Source organism: Akebia trifoliata, chromosome 14, assembly GCF_017979445.1.
Source record: "Akebia trifoliata isolate Shusen 1 chromosome 14, ASM1797944v1, whole genome shotgun sequence".
NCBI lineage: Eukaryota > Viridiplantae > Streptophyta > Magnoliopsida > Ranunculales > Lardizabalaceae > Akebia > Akebia trifoliata.
Genome location: NC_141388.1, coordinates 34,044,610 through 34,066,641, shown reverse-complemented (window position 1 = coordinate 34,066,641; position 22,032 = coordinate 34,044,610). Strand labels below are relative to the sequence as shown.

General features: G+C 34.3%; 1 protein-coding gene across 1 annotated transcript; it reads right to left on the bottom strand.

Annotated features, from left to right (window-relative positions):
• Nucleotides 1–399: 399 nt before the first annotated feature.
• Nucleotides 400–15,090, bottom strand: LOC147386900 (carbon catabolite repressor protein 4 homolog 2-like). The gene is made up of 12 exons (XM_086424691.1): nucleotides 14,394–15,090; nucleotides 10,090–10,825; nucleotides 9,732–9,818; nucleotides 9,567–9,650; nucleotides 9,127–9,213; nucleotides 8,943–9,029; nucleotides 6,790–6,843; nucleotides 6,590–6,681; nucleotides 6,064–6,178; nucleotides 5,430–5,577; nucleotides 5,129–5,283; nucleotides 400–715 (listed from the first exon to the last, which is right to left on the bottom strand). Exons 1-11 carry the CDS (start codon nucleotides 14,549–14,551, stop codon nucleotides 5,138–5,140), a joined length of 1,794 nt encoding a protein of 597 aa, XP_086280817.1. The 5' UTR covers nucleotides 14,552–15,090; the 3' UTR covers nucleotides 400–715; nucleotides 5,129–5,137.
• Between the last annotated feature and the right edge of the window lie 6,942 nt (nucleotides 15,091–22,032).

Here is a 22,032-nt window from a genome sequence, read left to right as displayed (position 1 = left end):
TACAAAAACTTGTTTCACAGCACACCATAAAACACATTCTATGTTTCTCTGACTCAGAAAAAACTCATCTTCAACAACAACAAACTATACACTTTAAAGATCTTTGAAGAGTTCCCCATCACCTACCTAGTTCACAACCAGTTTGATCTATCACCGTCATCAAAGCCTTATCCCAAAGATTTGGGAAAAAACTTTGAAGCGCCCATCCTGCTTAAAATTTCTGTAGAACCGTCTCCTTTAGGCTACCCGTGGTGTCTCCACTCTCCAAGGAGGTATCCCAAATATTAATAAAAAAAAGTAGGGACATGAAATAAATACAAAAACGACGTGTCATGTTATGAGGGTTCCACCAAAAATTTTATGCAAAGTCAGGCTTAGAGATTTTGGGTCGGCTAAAAGTGGAAATAACTCAATATTTTGATACATTTTGCTTTTTTTTATAGAGGAAACTAAATATTTGGACCAGGTGAGCAGTTCTTGGATGAAATTTATACCTATTGAACAAAGCAAGATGAGCACAAAAGTTTTGAACAAGATGTATTCATTAATTTTCCTATCGAGGTAAAAAAGAAAACAAGTAGCATTAAACAGAGATCACGATGGGCCTCAATAAAGAAACTATTTGTTGAAACACGTGGAGCATTTTTACCCTTCTTCAAATAACTTTACGGAATCTATCTTCATCCATACCATTTTCTTGGCAGTCAGTCGGGGCCTACATACAAAAGGGTGTTGTCAAGCAATGAATAGAGCAACTTAACATAAAAGTAATGCATGAATCTAGATCCAAATCTACAACATTCCTCCATATAGTTTACATAGATCACCCATACAATTATATAAATTAATATGTGAACAAGTGTTCTACAAAAATTGCGTAAATAATTCCTTGGCGTATGCTATTTGTAGATGTACTGTCGTCAATGATTCTAGAGATGGAGTATATGCATATGGAAGGACACCTTAAGAACTAGAGGTTTGAAGGTAAGTATAACCAAGAAGAATATAAGAATATATGCAATGCAATTGTTAACAACACTAGTAGTAAGAATGAGATACTAAGATTAATGGGAAAGAAATACCCCAAAGTTGCCACTTTCCTAATTTAGGTTAAGTTGTCTGAATATGCCCCTTTCTTTAGACCGCTAATGCTTCTAGTCATTCATGTTGTAAATTTGGAGATACTATGTCCACGGACAAATCCACCTTCTTCACTAAGAAATCAAAGGAGAATAATACAAGAAATAATCACTCAAGGTTTTAATCCCAAACCCAAGCCTTGAAACCTTTGTACACCCCTCTCCCTTTCTCTCAAACCCTAAAAGAATTGACTAGTACATAGTATAACCCAATACCCAAATATATGAGGGAGAAGATTAAAGATCAACAATGATTCAAATTAGAGTTGGAGTAGAGTTCTAAACCCAATGGGATAATGATTGGTTACCACTATCCTAATGTAACTAGAAAATTACTTCCACAAGAAAACCCAATCCAAATCTAAAAATCCCATAACATTACTATTTATAAGATTCCAAAAGTGAAACTTATCCTAACCATTAGATTGAAATCCAATCCAACGGCTATGACAAAAGACACATAAATATAACAATCCCCACCTTGGCTTTTGCCACAGTCATACCAAAGATCACATTGGATAATCACTTGTCACACGTGCCCACCACTCCACCTTGGCCTAAATACCATAACCAACTTGGAGATAAACTGTACATGTCCTCCACGACGAGCTTTGCATCACCTATACCTGGGATGCAACTCCACCTCAAACCTAAATCAACCCAAATCAGTCACCTATATTTGCTAACACTGCAAACAACCATTGGCCGTTTAAATCACCCGTTACACACACTATCGAATCATCCTGGTCTACCCCGACTCGATCACATGGCCAATACATGTGTAGTTACCTTGAGCTGACTACCTAGTCAACTCCAGATAGGGTCCTCGATTTGTCCTTTCAAATTGTAGGAACTTCCTCACAATCATATGCAATTTGGAAACTCAAATCCGTTTTTGCCCCATCTTTGAAAGACTCTATGTAGAAGTCTACTACTCTATACACCCGTTTCCAATCACCATCGAAGTCTTGGAAATACCATGTATCACTGTATTTCCCACTAGACGATACAACCCTACCAAAATTTTCTTCCCTGATTAGAACCATACAACCACGTGTAATTTTCTTAACTCCATCTCCAATTGAATACCTACCACCCATGGAGCCCAACTTGCCAAGTGATATTAGATTATTTCGCATCTTTGGGACAAAAGCCACTACACCCAAAGTACGTATCACTCCATCAAACATTTTGATTTTTACTGTACCAATTTCCGTGACATCACAAACATATCCATCACTCAAGGATACCACACCTGTCTTCCTTTCTTGGAAGGTATCAAAATAATCTTTCCTAAAGCATGTGACCAAACAACCTAGTCTAATATCCACTCATTATCAAAGAAAGTGTGCTTACCTTGGAGACTGTGAGAGAATCTTCATAGTAATATTCATGGCCACTACAATAGTTGCACTGCCAGAACTATCCCTACTTTTTTTTGTTCCTTTTTCGCACGAACAGGAAAGTCTTGATGTGACCATATTCCTTAGGGTATTAACACTGTACGTTGCCATTGCCCTTAGATTTTGATCTATTCCTAGTATTTTCAGATCCCGTATTGGAAGTCATTCCTTGTTAATTCCTCCACGAACAATCAACCCTTGACCGTTACCTTTAAGATTGGGCTTCCTTCTAATATCATTAGATAGGAGTGCTGCTTTGACCTCTTCCAACTTCACTGTATCTTTCTCGTAAAGAAGCGTTGTCACCAAATCGTCGTAGGAATCTGAAAGCAAGGCTAGAAGAATAAAAGCCTTGTCTTCTTCCTCCAACTTAACATCAACTTTGTGCAATTGATCCAATATCTGATTGAATAGATTCATGTGTTCTAAGAGATACGCATCATCTGCCATCTTCAAGGCATATAATTGCCTTTTTCAAAAAAACTTGTTGGTCAAGCTCTTAACCATGTAAAGATTTTCCAATTTCTCCCAAAGTTTCAGTGTTGATTCTTCCTCCATAACGTTAAACAAAACGTTATCTACAAGATAGGGCCAACTCATGCTAATCGTTTTCACCTCGATGTTTTCTCAATCCGCATCAGTCATCTTCTCTGATTTATAGACTTCCTTTTCAACGCCCTAACTAGGCCTTATTGACCAAGATATCCTTCACCCTAATTTGTCAGTTATTAAAACCACTTCCGATGAATCTCTCAACCTTGAACTTCGTGTTCGAACCCTTCATTGTCATCACATTAAATCTTAATTTTATGATGTGTTCCTCCACAAAAAACAAGAGAAATCAATCTCCAAAATACAACCGATTTCTCTGTACGAATCTAATTGTTCTAATACCAATTGTAATGAATATGGAGATCCATTTTCAATACGATTACGAAGAAAATCAAAAAACAAACCAAAACACACCAAGATTTGCGTGGTTCGGCAACGATGCCTATATCCACTGATAGATCTAATCTTCTTCACTAAGAAATCAAAGGAGAACAATACAAGAAATAACCATTCAAGGATTTAAATCCAAACCCAAGCCTTGAAACTCTTGTACACCATCTCCCTTTCTCTCCCAAACCCTAGAAGAATTGACTTAATACAAAGTACAACCCAATACCCAAATATATAGGGGGGAGGACTAAAGATCAACTAGGATTCAAATTCGAGGTGGAGTAGAGTTCTAAACCCAATGGGATAGTGGTTGGTTACCACTACCCTCATATAACTAGAAAACCACTTCCACAAAAAAACCCAACTCCAATCTAAAAATCCCATAACATTACTATGATAAAATACACATATATATAACAACTCCATCACGCCTTTCAATCAACGGTGATCTCATAGAATGTGAATATCTAATTTCTATTGAACTCGTCCGAAACTAAGCCTTTTTTCAGAAGGCCATTGATAAGTTTGTGCATTTACTATTAAAATGGAAAGTCTGGTCCCTCCACCATGGATCGATGTTAGCATCATTAGTTGGGAATTTAGTCTGTAGTTTCTAATTATAAAGATGTAGATTCTAAAGGTCACCAATGTGATAAATCTTAGTACTAGTTTCTAGTACTTACAATAAAAATAACCATTTTGTTATTTTATGACTAACATGATATAAATATAAACATATATAGATGCATTACTTAAGAGTTCGCTTGCTTGGTTTATGCTTTACAAGCCTCCTCAAGTTGAAGACTTTTATGTTAATTGATAACAAAACATAACATCCTTCATTGGTCAGGCTGTTTGGCTGCAGGGAAGTGACTCAACATCGCACCCTGCATTGTCCTAACACATGCAAGCCAGCCAATTTATCAAATTGAGGCAACCAAGTGCCTCTTTCCTCATGCAACACTAACACAATGACAAGCCAACACAACAGTGAACTCAAATGCCCCCTACGGGAGTTGGCCCACAAAGTTGGGGGCTGGTTAGGCCAACCCAACATTGTCTTTGGATGCGGGAGGTGCCCCAAGGAATTATCTGTTTACACTATGATAAAATTGCATTTTTTTTATTAAAAACTACTCTTTATAAATAAATCTAATCTCAGGTACATTTGTTGTTGACCAATTTTACACATAACACCATATAAGTAGAATAAGTAGGGTTATTCCATAATATGCAAAATGCATGCCGCCTCCACTAGTTCAAGATGATAGTCCAATCCAATTTATTCTATTGGGAACAATGAAGAGGTGGTTTCCAAATCCAGCACCTCGGAACCCCAATTCTATCGTGTAAATTAGTACAGACTCGTCACATTATTGACCTTTTCCCAAGGTTTGGGATAAAGTATTGTTTTACATTGATGCTAACAGATATAGAACAGCTTATTATTTTTTTCCCCAAGGTGTTGGATAGAAAAAAAAAAAATGAAAATGAAACTGAACTATCTTGCAGTGGAGACATAACAATCCACATTTTCCAAAGCCTTGGTTGGATAAGCCGTAAGCATCATGAGCTTTAGCACTTTTCTAACAAGCAACATAACAAAGGAAACTAAGTAAGAAGGTAAAGAAATCAGCTGCTTACCCTGCACCATCAACGTCTTGTTCTAGGCTTGCAGCGGAATTCAGCTAAGAGTGCTATATGATCAGAGGACCACTCTGGAGATGGGAGCGCTGTATCTTTCCGTAAACTCTCCTCGTCCAAGAGCTCCAACAAGGATTCTACCGTTAAAGTGTCCGCTAAAACCACATGCCGATACATTAGGATGCTTTCCCATGCAAAATTCTATTACTAAAATTGATATATAGAAAATGGATGGAAATGAAAATATGAATCAATCATGGAACATACAGGTTGACAAAGAATATCTTTTAAAAAAGTCTACCTGTGTAAAATATGTAATCATGGGTGCAAATAAAATCCCTTGTGCAATTCGTAAACAAAGGTTCATTTGTGGTGGGATCCATTCTCCTTCTTTGTTGCTCTAAACCAAGGCTAACACCCATTCTTGCAAAGGATGAGTAAGCGCTGACCTGTAACAGAAATTAAGTCACAACCTATGTTACCTAATTTGTGGGTTTGCTATGTTTGAATTTGGGTTCGCGATTCAAGGTTTGCCACTCTAGAATGAACCCAGTTCATAGGGGTAGACAGAGATGACGGAATTTCAAGATTGATGTAGGGTAAAAAAGATATTGAAGGTAGTAGGTTTTGGAAAGAAAAAAGATCAATCTTTTTTTAATTTTAGATTGAAGATGAGAGCATTTGATCGTTTTTCATTAATCTATTAATAAAGACAAAGGTCAAAGGAGCATGACATTGTTTGAATGTTTAACGGGTTAATATAAAATATTACAGTAAATTAATGGAGTATGTTCCGTCGCATTTCATGAACCCATTGCAAAATGTACCACGAATTGGTTCGATTCAAACCAATTCGCGGTTTGTTACCTCAATAACAAATTGGGTAACCCTAGTCACAACCAACAGAAGTTCTTGATATCCAAAACTACACTTACCAGTGGTAGCTGATGAGTTAACTTGCTGGCAGGGCGCGATATTCCAAGAGGGTCGACTGCCAAATCTGGATGTGTTGGCTCAACCTTACCCATTGCAAGAAGTGCATGAGGAGCACTGCAATCAAGTCCAATGTTCTCCATGAGATGTGATGTTAAGATGAAAGGTATTTTAGAAACACCCCCCTGTTCAATTGGTGATATCAAGTTTACCCCCTTGCAAAATGCAAGATTAGGTTGCTTTTTCTTGATGATTTATCAGTGAAAGTTTGATTTTTTTTTTCCAAATTTTGATTTAGACATTTAAGTATTTGAAGAGCATTTTTGAAAAAAATCAAGCTTTCACCGTTAAATTATCAAGAAAATGCAACATTGACTTACGGTCAAGGGAGTTAAACCAAATCTTGCACTTTGCAAGGGGGTAAACCTAATATCACTAATTTAACAGGGGGGGCAATTTAGAAAATACCCTAAGATGAATTACACATTCTACATTAGAACTGAAATCGTCTCAGAAAAAAGGCCAAACCTTCCAGGAACAGAATTAAAATCCCCACAAACTAACATTGGAATATCTGCACTGACAGCTATTTTCTCCAATCCTTTTAAGAGAGTTTGGACCTGATAAGATTAAAATAAAATAAAATAAAGGAACATTTTTGTTGATTCGCACTGAATCCAGAAGCAAATATCAATTAGACAAGAAAAAGAAAATGCTAGGATGAGTACCTGCCAGAGCTTAACATCCTTGAGATCTTGGTGAACGCTTACATGCGTATTCGCCTGTACTCCAATGCCACACAGAAAAGACCATTAGGATGACAAGATGCTCCTGATTCCTAATTAATGTACTTAAAGATATTCCATACACTGATTACACAGACACATTCTTAAAATATTTAGTCTGTATATTGCAAGTTGGAGCACTGCCATGACCATATTCTAAGTTGGGATTTGACTTTAAAATAATTAAATTGCAAAAGTATTGGTTTAATATAAGTATTCATGCATAGCTTAATATTAGTACACACATGGAGGATGTAAGAAAATCGGGTCGCCTTAAGAATGTCCACCATTTGATGGATGCCAATAGACATTATCATCAATTAGATAGATAATCAATTTATATGTTTACTATATAAAAAAATATTTACATATTTTTATGCTTTTAAGAAGTAGGGCAATCTTCTTGATTTTGTATCCTTTTCATTTCACCACTAATTCATCATAAACCCACCAAAAAATGTATGATATAATGTTAGTCCAGGGACTGCCATAAGCACAGCTAGCAATGCCTGGAACGCCAAGACTTCAGCCACTGATAAAAGCAAATTTAAAGTTTGGGGACGATTCGTCGGATAATGTTATTAAAAGAGGTATCATTTCAAGATGGACAGGGAGTTAGACCATGTGCTCTTGCATTGCAAGAAGGCTAGAAGTTTTGGTTGCAGTTCTGATGATTATTTGGGGTTTCTTGGTGCTCCCCTTGATCCATCCGAGTGCTTCGCGAGAGTTGGTTATCGCTTGGCTCGTTGTTCTTGGCATTCAAGAGGAAGCTATGGATTATTATCCCCTTGGCTATTTTTTTGGGGATATGGGAGGAAAAGAAAGTCTGGGTTTTTGAAGCTAAGGAATGCTCGACTAAAATGTCTTTATTTCCATTCTGGGGCTCATCTTCCTTTTTGGGCTCAACTCAATCTCTTCATCCTCACGCAAAATAGATCCAAGTTAATGAAAATGACCACTTCAAGGTATTTCCAAACCATCAATTTTTATTGGACATTCCTCTTCATAGAGGTCAGTAGTTAATTTAAACTCCACACACTCGATCTTAGTTCTACTTATCCTAAAACCGTTGGGACTCCAACATCTCCCAACATAATTCTAGCTTCGCGTTGACTCCTCTAGTCTCATCAATTTTATTTTGCTAGGCGAGCCTGTAGTCTCATCAACTAATAGAGATTAAATAAATATGAGTGGCAGAGAAAATGATGAGAAAGTGAAAAGATAAGGGCAGGAATATGGAAGAGGTTGTTACTAGTTAGGTTTAGTTTTCTTTAAAAAACAATTGTCCCCTCACATTCACAAATTTTTATATGCAAATATGAGTTAAAACATGTAAGATACATTTCTAATATTTTTAATTTTTACTTATTTGGAAATTGATTGTTGAATATCATTTTATTTATTTTAAATCCAACAATAATTCGTGAATTTAGCAAATATGACCCCCCACCCCAGTTTACATAGATGGAATCCTTGTCTTTGCAAGGACTCCTCTACATTGTGCACCCGTATTCTAATATTTAAATTTTTTACTAATTTGAAAATTGAGTGTTGAATATCATTTTTTTTTATAAAAAAAATCCAACAATAAGTCGTGAATTTAGCAACTATGACCCCACCACCCCAGTTTACATGGATGAAATCCTTGTCTTTGCAAGAACTCCTCTACTTTGTGCACCCGGGGTACCTTGCCTACTTTTATAAACAAGTATATTACTATATTATCTTGAATTTCTCTACAGTAATCTATGCACATCCATCCTAAGCTATCTCCCCTTACAACCACATTCAAATCCACTCCTCTATGCAACTAGGATCATAATGAATCCAAAGGAACTAGGGTGAAAGTGTGAAATTAAGAATGTGTAGACAGGCTTAAGGGTGAAATTAAGGAGTGCGGCAGATATGGCCCCTACATGTTCCAACTCAGATTAATAACCTCCACAAAAAAATTGTTTCAAAAGTTTCCTCCAAACAGAGCTCCAAATATCACGAATGCACGGATAAATACGTTTGCTACCAACTCAACATGAAACAGGTTAGAATCATAAAGAGCCATAGACAAGGCAAGTAAAGAAGTCTGATTATTTTCTTACCACACAAAGAAGCTGTCGTTTTCCAGAAGTATCAGTCCCCTGGTTACTAAACTTAGCTTCCAAAACCACAATTAGTGCAATATTATCCTATAAAAAAATCCAAACAATCAATCGAATTAATAGAGCAATAGACAATTGAGGAGAATCTGGGTATAAGCCAAGATAATATGCACACTCATGTGACCTTCAACAGTCGATTTAAAGCAGTTTTCTTCTGAGCGCTTGGAACCACAGCCTCAGTCAATGATTGTGCAGCCTTATTAAATTCAACCTGCAAATAAGAGTGAACCTTTTATCTTTACTATTATAATGAGAGAAGGCGGGGTAGTAGTAATTCAACACCAAAATTGGGATTCCAAAAATGCCCCACCTTCACATATAAACTTAATATAATCAGGGTCATTTAGATCAAAATCAAATAAAATTGCGACCCCACATCCCCAAAATCACGTTGATTAGTTTTCAAAAAAATTTAAAAAACATATAACTTTAACTATGTAATAAACTTCAAAACCACCCTTTAACTAATATTTTAAATTACAATAAACCTTTCAGAGATGTGCATTGAACATGCCACCTTCTAGTACATGGTAAAGAACAAGTAACTACTAAAATATTCCAGACCTCATATTTTTTGACATGTGAAAATCTGTCTCTACGGAAAAATGTTGCACAACCATCAATTGCATAACCAGTTCCATTGTTAACCTGCAAACATTAACAAGTACATGAATATAAGGAAATAGTTTTAGAGGTCAAGAGCACAAAGAAACAAGTTTGTGAACCAACCTCTGCTGTCTTTCTCTTGTAGAGAGCTTGATAACCATGTTTCTCGAGCTCAGGGGCAAAAAATTCATCAAAATGGTCACTCTGAACCTGAAAGGAGGAAGCCATAAACATGCTTAATTGGATTAAAATTTGTAAACAGGAGGATGTCCTTGTGACTTGGGGACCATTTTCAATGTCAGAACACAAAGTACCATACTCATTATTTCATGAAAATGTATAGTAGAGTCCGAGAGGAAGGAAACATAAGCTTATCCATTTTTATCAAGTAAGATAGATATTCTTTGGGCACATCAAAACACAGTCAACTATTACATTTCAAAACGGAAAAAAACTGCACAAATAAGTTTGCACAAAGTACCTCCTGAAGACAAAGGATGTCAGCACGATAACCAACAATCTCTCTCAACAAATTTTGTCTGCGGTAAGGCCAAGAAAGGGCCCAAGAAGGGCAATAATTATATAATTCATTTGTGGCATAAGCATCTGAGAGAATGTTGTATGAAAGGACAGTAAAGGTTCCCGATGAGGCAGTACGACCATGTAAATCTAAATTCCCCATCACATCAACTCCATTAACAGGAATCAAAAATCGGGGACTAGGAGTGGGAGCCGGAATGACACGGGAAGTCAAGATAGGGTAAACATGCCCCACGGGCAATTGTGTTTCTGTGTCTACGGCTACACACTCAAATTTAAGAACATGACCAATATCATCAGCTGTTGGTGTATAAGTTTTAGAGCGCCCCACTTCAAACCAAGTTTCACCACCATTCCTTTCTGTGACGATTGTGGGATATAAAGGAGTAGAACCATTATTTAAACTTGGGTTATGTCCTATGCTTGGTGTTGAACCAGAACTATTAAAGCGTCCAAACAGCTCTTCCTCCTCCGTTCCATTTTCATTTACAGCACTTGCCGCCCGATCATGTAAAGTACGATGATGTTGCCATGCATCTGAAAAGCACTTAGAAGAGCAATGGTAACTTTTGGCGACCGGTATTTTTGCCTTGACACAACCCACGCATTGCAAGGTTGCTTGTTCAGATGGATGTATACTACAAATGGCAACCTTTTTGTCACTTTGGATGCGATACCTACAAAATAAAAAAGAGAAATAAGGAAAATCTAATGCATCTGAATATGGAAAACTCGATAAATTAACATAAATATCAGACACGATCTATATAAAAAAGGCTTGACACTTTTATGTATTTTTATGTGTCGATACCAAATACACGTGTCCCACCGTCCCGACACATCACTATAGGTACTCTAGTTTTACCATTTATTTTGTTGTGTTAAATCCTCCACATGCCATTAAGTTGTTAAACATAATTATGGCAATTTGACACTTTTCCTTTTATAAATCCATTTATATTTAGTTAGAACTATATTGTTTATGGAAGCATTTTCCTTATATTTTGGCATGTCTTTCTTTAGTATTATCTATTATGATATACTTGTAGAATGCACGCATGATGCATACGACTGAAAAATCAGATGTAAAAATATAAGGAAAAAAAACAGATAAATTAACTCTTAGTACAAATTAAATGAAAAATATAGAGAAGAAAAAAGAATAGGTACAGGTAGGGTTAGTGTCTTGGCTACCGTAAGGAAATAAAATAAGAGGATCTTTATCTGTAAGGAGATAAAAGAGAGGTGAGTCACTTAGTACAGTTTTCAAAAGGGAGAAAGAGTTTATCAGATAAAGGAGTAGGCAGGTGCATATTGAACAAATTTTAGGAGGAAGAGAGTTTAGAGAAATAAAACTGTTTTAAAAAAAAATTAATTAATGTAAACAATACCCACCATACTTTTTAGGAGAAATAAAAGAGTAGACGTATTAACTATCATTCAAAATACTCACCCTTCTATTTAGAAGAAAGCAAATGAACATATTTTTAAAAATGCTACTTTTTACGGCACTTAAAGAGTACTTTTGTAATATAAAAAGATTATCTCTTTTTTTTAATAGGTAAATGCAATTTGTATTAAAAAGTGGTCGAGATGACCAACAAAGAGTACAAACAAGATAGATCAAACCAAAGAGTGCAAAACAATCAAACACTCGGGCTACATCAAGACAGTCTACAAACCCACTCTAATCTACCAATGAAATCCTCAAAGAAAACACCTTTCAACTCTTCAAAGACTCACTGGTTCCTCCATTTCCTTGAAAGACTCGCTGGTTCCTCCCCTTCCAAATACCCCAACAAAAGGCAAAAAGAGTAAGAATCCACAGAATACGCTTAGTTAGCGAGAACGAGGAACCCAAACCCATCCATGACTCAAAAGGACCTTTAATAGTCGGAGAAGCAGCTTGACACGCAAAAGGGATCCCAAAGCACATCCAAATCTCATGAACCAGCAAACAATTCAGGAACAAGTGCCTAGCAGATTCTCCATTTCTCCTACACATGGTGCAAAAGTTGGGAGTGCGTAGTCCCCTACAAATGAGGCCATCCAAAGTAAGGATGTTGTGCAAGGAAGCAGTCCAGATAAAGAAAGAGATCTTAGACAAAAAATTTGGCACCCAGATTGCCAACAAAGGAAACACATTCCCATCCTCCACCTGAAAGGACCAGTAGAAAGATCTCTCCGAGAACAACCCATCCTTAATCTCCCTCTAAAACCCATGCATCGCTCAAGCCAGTGGATAAGGAAAGACTCGCCAATAGGTTAATCGAAGAGATTATTTAATGTGAATTTTGGTCAACATACTCACCCTTCTATCATTACTATAGTAGTGTGCATGGGCACATTTGTGTTATAGGCTTCACAAGGGAGCATCCCATAAGTACGTTGGATATTATTTTTAAATATGAGTATCACACACAATGTATTAAATTTTGAGAGTTTTCCTTTTCCATGAAACATACCAAAGTATCTCCACTTCGATGAAGACCAAAAGGAGACATTGATAGAATATTTCCCGATTTTTGTACTTAATATGAAAATTAATAAATCGACAGTCTCAAAATTACAAACCACCAAAAAAGACTTCCTTTTTTGCTACCAAGTAGAAAATTAACATATCGGCAATCCCTTATAGCCATTTTTGCACCCCTTGTAAAAATTACATTTAAGAGTTCAACAAAAAAATATATTATTCGATGCAAAACGGGCAATCTGAACAGGCCCTTAATTGTCATCATCTACAACCACACATTATAAAACTAATGACTCAACAATATTCATTTTTTATCCCACAGTTCAACTACATCTGCTTAAAGATACCAAACATAACAAAACAAAAAACCAACAACAAATTCACAAAAAACATTCACAACCAGATACACTTCCTGCATGTTGTTGATTAGGGATTCAAAAGATTGAATCTTTCCTGAAAACAATACAAAAACTAAGTAACCAACAATAAATTCAGGTAAATCATTAGTAACCGGATACAATTCCTGCATGTTCTCTTCCTTTTCTTTTTTTTAAAGCACTATTTAAGGCAAGACCCAAACCAGAGAACAACCCCAGTTACAATTCCTGCATGTTATGGATAAGGGATTCAAAAGGTTGAATCTTTCCTGATAACAATACAAAAACTAAGTAACCAACAACAAATTCAGGAAAAACATTAACAATGGGATATAATTCCTGCATGTTTTCTTTTTATGAAGGAATATTTAAGGCAATACCCAAACAAGAGAACAACCCTAATTACAATTCCTGCCTGTTATTGAAAAGGGATTCAAAAGGTTGAATCTTTCCTGAAAACAATACAAAAACTAAGTAACCAACAACTAATTCACGAAAAACATTAACAACCAGATACAATTCCTGCATGTTTGTTTTTTTTAAAGATTATTGGGGTTAAGGCAAGACCCATACCAGAGAACAACCCACATTACAATTCCTGCATGTTATTGGTAAGAGATTCAAAAGGTTGAATCTTTCTTGAAAACAATACAAAAACTCTAAACAACAAATTCAGGGAAAACTTTAACAACCGGATTCAATTCCTGCATGTTTTCTTTCTCCCCCTTTTTTTTAAAGGATTAAACCAAAGAACAACCCCAATTACAATTCCTGCATGTTATTGATAAGATATTAAAAAGGTCAAATCTTCCCCGAAAACGATACAACCGGATAAAACTAATTCACAAAAAACATTACAACCAGATACAATTCCTGCATGCTTGTTTTTTTAAAGATGATTGGGGTTAAGGCAAGACCCAAACCAGAGAACAACCCCCATTACAATTCCTGTATGTTATTGGTAAGAGATTCAAAAGGTTGAATCTTTCTTGAAAACAATACAACAACTGTAAACAACAAATTCAGGGAAAACTTTAACAACCGGATACAATTCCTGCATGTTTTCTTTCTCCCCCATTTTTTAAAGGATTAAACCAAAGAACAACCCCAATTACAATTCCTGCATGTTATTGATAAGAGATTAAAAAGGTTGAATCTTTACTGACAATGATACAAAACTAAGTAACCAACAACAAATTCAGGGGAAACTTTAACAAGTCGATACAATTCCTGCACGTTTTCTTCCTCCTTTTTTTTTAAAGCATTAAACCAAAGAACAACCCCAATTACAATTCCTGCATGTTATTGATAAGGGATTCAAAAAGGTTGAATCTTTCCTGACAACAAGTGCAAACAAACAGTTTCCAAGTTTGATAATTCTTCAATACTTACCACTTGTATCTCAAGTAGTACCCATTTAGTGGGGCAAATTCGGGAACATCATCAGTGGTGATTGAGCTATCAGGGCGCCGCAACAGCACGTATGGTGTAAGCTCACAGCCCACGATGGGAATGTCGGACGGAAGGTGCACACGAAGCACGCTCAACATACTTGCCACTCCAACAATTCCTCAAGATTATTCTCCTTCTCCACCACACACTCAAACCCTAACCCTAGAAAAATCCCCTTTTCTATGAATCTCAAACAAGGGCGGAAACCAGGCAGATCCGCCATCATTTGACCTTGAAACCCGCCAGCCTTGATGAATCTAAGTTAACCCTAGAAATAAAAAATTCTTCGAGTTCACATGCACAACAACAAAAATCACCTAAACAAAAATCCCCAAAAACTCAAAACAACTAAAAAAGATTCAGACTTTAACTTGAATCAACTATCTCTGCATGGATTGTTCGATTAGAAGTGAAAAATAGAGATGTTTCACTTAATTCGATCGATGAAGCTGAAGCACTTTTGGTCGAGGAAAAAAAGAGGGAAAAATTCGAGAACTATCGAAATTAGGGTTTTACAGAGAAGTAAAATTGAAACTTTTTTTTTTCTCTCTCTAGAAAATTAGGATTTTTTTAGTCGTCTTTTCTCTCTTCAGTTCGCTAGTTTAAATCTAGAGCAGGTTTATACATGTTTAGTCTTTCTTCTAGAGACGGTCTTTGATAAAGGAACTTTGATAAAGACGTCTTTATCAAATATTTCGATATTATAAATGATTGACAAACCACTTGTTGATCTATCGACGACATCTGTTGCTAAATCTGTTTCAGCTGAAAATTCATTTTAATACAAAGAATCTGTATTATAAAAAAAAATTCATGAATAATCTATATTCTTAACAAATTAATCCCATATCTCTCTCAATAATTTCAAATAATTATATTTAATTGAATAAGATAACTTCTATTGTCACATCAACTTTTGTTAACACCACCACAATAATTATTCAATAATATAATAAAAATATTAAATAATTTAAAAGAATTATTATTGGCACCCCCAACTTTTAATTATTACACCCTAATTAAAAATAAAGAAAATAAATACTTGATTGCTAGAGTGCCAATAAAAAGTCTACCATTATTTTGCTAGATTTCTATTTTTTGGGTTTTTAATTTTTTTAAACAACTATTGAAATTATTTGAAGGAGTGTTATAATATTTTGTATAGGACTTAAAATGGGTCAAATTTTTTTCGAAATCTGAGTCATTCGAATCTGATTTTAGCAGGTTTGGTTTCTTCAAGCATATCCGAATTAAAAATATGGGTAGGATATGGGTTGATGTCCCTTGATTTGAGTTGGATATGGATCCATCACTATATTCGTCTATATCCAAATAATATATTATTTTGTATGTTGTATGTTATATTTTTATATTTTTTAGTCTATCATTTATCAATAAATTAATATTATGTATAGTGATCAAAACTTCTTTTCAAAAGGGGAGATGTCTTTATTTCAAATCATTTAAGTCACATTTTTTAATAAATTATTTTGAAATAGTTTGAAAATATTCAATCTGATCGACCCAAATCAATCAATTCGGTCAAATCAAATCCGGATATAGGTTTAATGAAAGTACAAAAAAAAAAAATCGAATATAATTTAATCTAGTAGGATTCGAGTCAAATCCAGATTTGGACCCGAATAAAAAATATCCAGATATGGGTAGACACATACCCGCCTTGAACCCAACCTATTTTAAGCCCTAATTTTGTAATGTTGAGATAATAATTTGAGTAGAAAACTTTTGTAATATTCGAATGGTGTGTTTTAATATTTAATTGGAGTGTGATAAATGATTTAAGAAATTTGGATGTAATGCGTAAAATTTGGGGTGCCAATCGTAGCGCTCTAATTTAAAATACCTATGAACCATGGTCTTTTCTTTGAAACTAACAAAAAAAAAATCTAAATATCCTCATCTTTAACATTTTCAATACCTATGTGACACTGATGATACTATGTTGAGTCCATCTAGCCTTACTATCTTCAAGGTTGTAAGGGACAAAATTGTACGAACTTTGAAAATCAAAGTTATTTTTACTGTTAAAATTTGGAATTATGTGAGTTTCATAGTTGTCCACTTTCAAAATCTTGGATCAAGTCCAAAAGATCTTTTTTTTTTTTTTTTTGGCTTTTTATTACATTCTCTCAATTAACTATGGTGTTGGATTTCTAATGTGGTAGTCCATTTGAGAAAGACGACCCTTAGTAAGTCTTAAAATCTTACTAAGAGTTAGTAAGGAAAATGTTTCTCTATTATATTCATGCTCTTGATAAATGCAAGATAAGAGTTAACTCCATAATCGAAAGTCAACCTCTCTTTTTTGTTCATAGTTAACTGCGAAATTTTGATTTTATTCAAAATGTCATCCAATAATTTAAATTACCGAAATCAAAATTTGAATAAAATCAAAGTTTCACTATTAATTTATCAATATAAAAAATAAAAAAATAAAAAAAACAACATCGACTTTCGATGAGGGAGTACCAAGATCTTGTATTTTGCATGGGGTAAACCTAATATCATCAATTTTACAGGGGAATATTATTAAATTACCATTTTCCCCCCGAAAACTTATTGTCTTCGGTCTCAAAGGTAAAAATGATTAATCTCATCTTCAACCTCAAGATTTTATTTTCTTCAAACCTTAGAAAATAAGAAAAGATAGTTGAAGACATTTTGAATTTTTTGACAAACAAAATTAGGAATTTCTAAAGAGATTGAAGATGAAATCAAATACTGTTAAAGTATAGACTCCTCTGAATCATGGGCTTTTGTTGCTGCATTTTTTACTATTTATAAAGTGAATTTTAAAAATTAAAATAATGTTGCATTTAATAAATTACTTTGATTGCATTTAATGAATTATTAGTAAATATAATAATTATTATTAAAAGAAAATGCAATAACACTACCAATAAATTCCAATGGATCCTTCACCCAAGTAGTGCTACATTATTTTAAACTTGAAGGGTACATGAAACTAATCCATAATGAGGAAGATCTTTCACAATATGTTGACAAATAATTTATTGGGAAAATTACAAAAACAATGTTAATTTTATTATTTATTATCAAAAAAATAAGACAAAAACTTAACCCTTAATTATGTGACACATATCTTAAATACATATTTAAAAAAAAAAATTTATTATAAAACATGTGCAAAAAAAAAAAATCATTTGAATATCAAACAATCAAATTTTCTAAGAGAAATAATTTTCCCTCCCATTTTCCATGAGCAATCATATAGACCCAAATTGCAATATCACAATGTCAATTTTTTCAAATTTTCATGGTGATCAGGGTCGAACCAATAAAACAAAAAATAAAAATAAAAAATCATCGCTCCATCTCCATAGCAAATCACAACGGACTGATAGGATGTTACATGACCATTATTGCAACATGGCAGGTGGAATTTCAACTATAAGAACTTTAAAAAGAATAATTTGGATCCTTCTTTTAATTAGGGGCAAGGGTTTATTATGTAAAAAAATAATTTTGTGGGTAGGATTTTACCATGAAAATCTAAAGTTTTTTTGGGGTGCCTTCCCTCAACGTGGGGCTTAGGCGATTGCCTAAATGGCCTTATGGTTGAGCCGGTCCTGTTTAAATTAAAGATCAAGGCAAAGAATACGAGAGAGAATCATATAGCCAGAGAGAATTGCAACCAACAAAATAAGGATTTTTGGTTTTTGGTCTTCATATTTGTATTTTAGAAAGACTTTCCTAAAGCTAAAAACTTAACCCTTAATTATGTGATACATATCTTAAACACCCGTTATATTTTTAAATATCTCGGAAAAAAAGTGTTATGAAATATGTGTAAAAAAAAGTCTTATGAATGCCAAACAATCACATTTAATTTCTAAGAGAAACCATTGTCCCTCTCATTTTCCACGAGCAATCATATAGACTCTTTTGTTCTAAATGCAAGCACCAAAATGTCAATTTTTGCTAATTATTATGGTGATTAGGGTCGAACCAATAAAAGAAACTAAATGTTGTTTCATCGCTCCATCCCCATAACAAATAATGACAGAGTGATAGGATGTTATAGGACCATTATTGCAAGTAAGGGGGTGGATTTTCCACTATGAGAATTTTAAAAAGAATTTTTTAGGGCCTTCTCTTCATTAAGAGAAATGATTATAACATTAAAAAAAAATTATGGGTAGGATTTCATCGTGAAAATCTAAAGTTTTTTTTTTTGGGTCTTCCCTCAAAGTGGGGTTTTAAGAGATTGCTTAAATAGCCTTATGGCTGAGCTGGTCCTATTTAAATTAAAGAGACAAAAAATATATGAGAGAATCGTACAACCATAAAGAATCGCAACCAATAAAATAAGGATTTCTAGATTTTGGCCTTATGGTTGAGCTTGCCCTTTTTAAATTGCAAAGACAAAGAATATGAGAGATAATCATTTAGCTAGAGAGAATTGCAACAAATAACGTATTATGGATATTTAACATCATATTAGTTTTTTAGAGAGGTTTTCCTAAGCTAAAACGTAACATTTAATTATATGATACATATCTTAAACACCCCTTATATTTTAAAATATCTCGAAAAAAAAATGTATTATGAAACATGTGAAAAAAAAAAGTCCTATGAATGCAAAACAATCACGTTTTCTAGGAGAAATCATTTTCCCTCCCATTTTCCACGAACAATCATACAAGCTCTTTTATTGCAAATGCTAGCACCACAAGGTTAATTTTTGCTAATTTTCATATCGAGCAAGGTCAAACCATCAAAAGAAAAAAATGTTGTTTCATTGCTCCAGCTCCATAGCAGATCATGACAGAGTGATAGGATTTTATAGGACCATTATTGCAACTAGGGGGTGGAATTTCCACTATGAGAACTTTATAAATGATTTTTTTAAAGCTTTCTCTTAATTAGGGGTAAGGGTTTATTATAAAAAAATAATAATTTTATTGGTAGGATTTTACCATGAAAATCTGAAGTTTTTTTGGGGAGCCTTCCCTCAAAATGGGGCCTTGGGTGATTGCCTAAATGGCTTCATGGTTGAGCCGGCCATGTTTAAATTGTAGAAACAAATAAGATGAGAGAGAATCGTAACCGATAAAATAAGGATTTAGGGATTTTGACTATCATATTAATGTTGCGGTTGTCAATCTTTTATTCAATTCTTGGAATGTTGATTCGCTCTTGTCGTCCCTTTCAAACCTTATGCTTTTTTGAGTTAATCGTGTCGAAGGTGTTGCAAGAGTGCAAAAACCCTCAACAAAAATCTTGTAATACCCAGTCATTCCAAGAAAACTTCTAATCTCTATAATTGTCTTGGGCTACTTCCAATTCAATACTGCTTCTACCTTCGTAGGATCTACTGAAATCCCCTTATTCGATATCACGTGTCCCACAAATTTCACCTCAATTACCCAGAATTTACGCTTGTTGAATTCGCATACAACTAGTGCTCTCTCAAAGTTTGAAGCGTGATCATCAAATGCTCTTTGTGTTTTCACCTGATTTAGAGTAGATTAAGGTATCATCTTTGAATACAATAACAAATTCGTCGAGGTGTCTCTAGAATATTCCGTGCATTAGGTCTATAAACATCGTCAGTGCATTCGTTAATCCAAAAGACATCATTAAGTACTCAAAGCACCTTAGCTTTGTACAAAAATGCGGTCTTCAAAATGTCTCTTTCCTTTATCCTCAGTTGATAGTACCCAAATTTGATATCAATCTTGGAAAATGTTAGGTACCCTGTAGTTGGTTGAAGAAGTCCTCAATCTAGGGAATAGGGAATTTGTTCTTGATAACCCCCTGGTTTAATCTTCTATAGTTGATACATAGTAGCAATGGACTATCATTCTTCTTCACAAAGAGAACCAGAGTTCCCCAAGGTAAGAAAATCAGTCTAATAAAATCCAAACTCATAAGTTCATCAATCGGAGCCTTCAACTCACAAGTCTCCACTAGTGCCATCCGGTATGGAGCAATGGATATTGATTATATGTCGGATGCTAAGTCTTTAGAGAACTATAAACATGAGGTTTTTGTTGAAATCCAATTTTTACTTAGATTGGAGTCGCCACCATTCTTTTTGGTAAATAGGTGTAAATAGGCACCCGAAATGATTTTAAAATTTGATTTTGTCATTATAGTGACTCTTATTTATGGAAAAGGGTATGATCTACCTAAGATCTAGGTAAGGAAATCTAGTTAGAGGATGGGGAAGGTGTTAGACACCCCACCCTCTCCGTCATAAGTAGTTATTTTTAAAACTTGTCCAATCTTTTGAAAAAATTTTAAAAATAAAAATAAAAATAAAAAAATGCATGAAGGTGCATGTTCGAGGTGGTGTGTGCAACAAGTGAAAATATTACCTTGAGAGGGGTTTTCATATTAATGTGAGACATTAGGGATATCTTATGGAAAAACATACCCCCATATGATCTACATTATTTATGAGTAGGAATATTGGTTTAATATTTTAGAGAAATTTCATGAATGAAATTTCCTTAAGACCATAACCTTGATGCATACATGCATGGTTAAAAACTTAGTGTTTCCACCTCAACATGAAGGGGACACATTTTTTCATAATTGCCAAGCATGTATGATGTGGGTACTTTGTGTCCCATATGATTTATGAGAGATAGTAAAGGTCGAAGAGGGCTTCAATTCCTATCATTTCGGTCGAACTGAAGTTCAACCTACTGAGTATGGGAGAAGGAGTGCATTACATACTTAAGACTATCCAGAACATAAAATAAAGATAGGGTTAGAAGTAAAAGATACAAGTATTTAAAGAAATAACCTAAACTTACACCCACCTTGTCCCTTGTGTTCTTAAATGAACTTGAGTCTTTAAATGAAATAACTTGAGATTGGGGATTTTAATTGAGAGTTGAAGATTAGAAAGATGAGATTTCTTTGTAGGGAGTTGGGAGATGGTTGAAAGTTCTTGAGGTGAGGGTGAGTTGAGAGAGGGTTAAAAGTATTTGAATAGAGATTTTGATAGAGTTTTAGGTTGAGAGATGGGGCATGTAAAACATAAATTGCTTATAGGAAATGAAACTATTTATAGAGGTTTTGAGATATTTTTAAGATAGAATGGTCCAATACTACAAACAAACAAAAATGACATGAACTACTAAAAACAAAAAGCAATGACATGAACTACTAAAAATAAAAAAGAAATGATATGAGCTTTATTTTATTTCTTTTTGGATTTTTCATTTTTATGAGGGTAAATGTAAAATTTGTAAGATGAAACCCTAAAAGCACATTTGATCTTTGATATTTTAATAAATACTTTAAAGTAAAGGTAAAGAGGTGAAAAATAAAATGTATTTTTTGGAGAGTGAATGATGGGATGACATGTGTAAAGGTGATGTGATAAGTAAAAAGTAGACCTTGGTTCATTTGAAAATAACATATAAAACAATGATAAATAAACAATGTCAAAGAATATTTTTTAAAAGATGAAAGGGAAAATGACAAGTATAAAAGTGATGTAGTAGGTAAAAAATAAACCTTGAATCATTTGCAAATAAATAAAAAAGTAATGACAATGATATAAATTTGAAATTGAGTA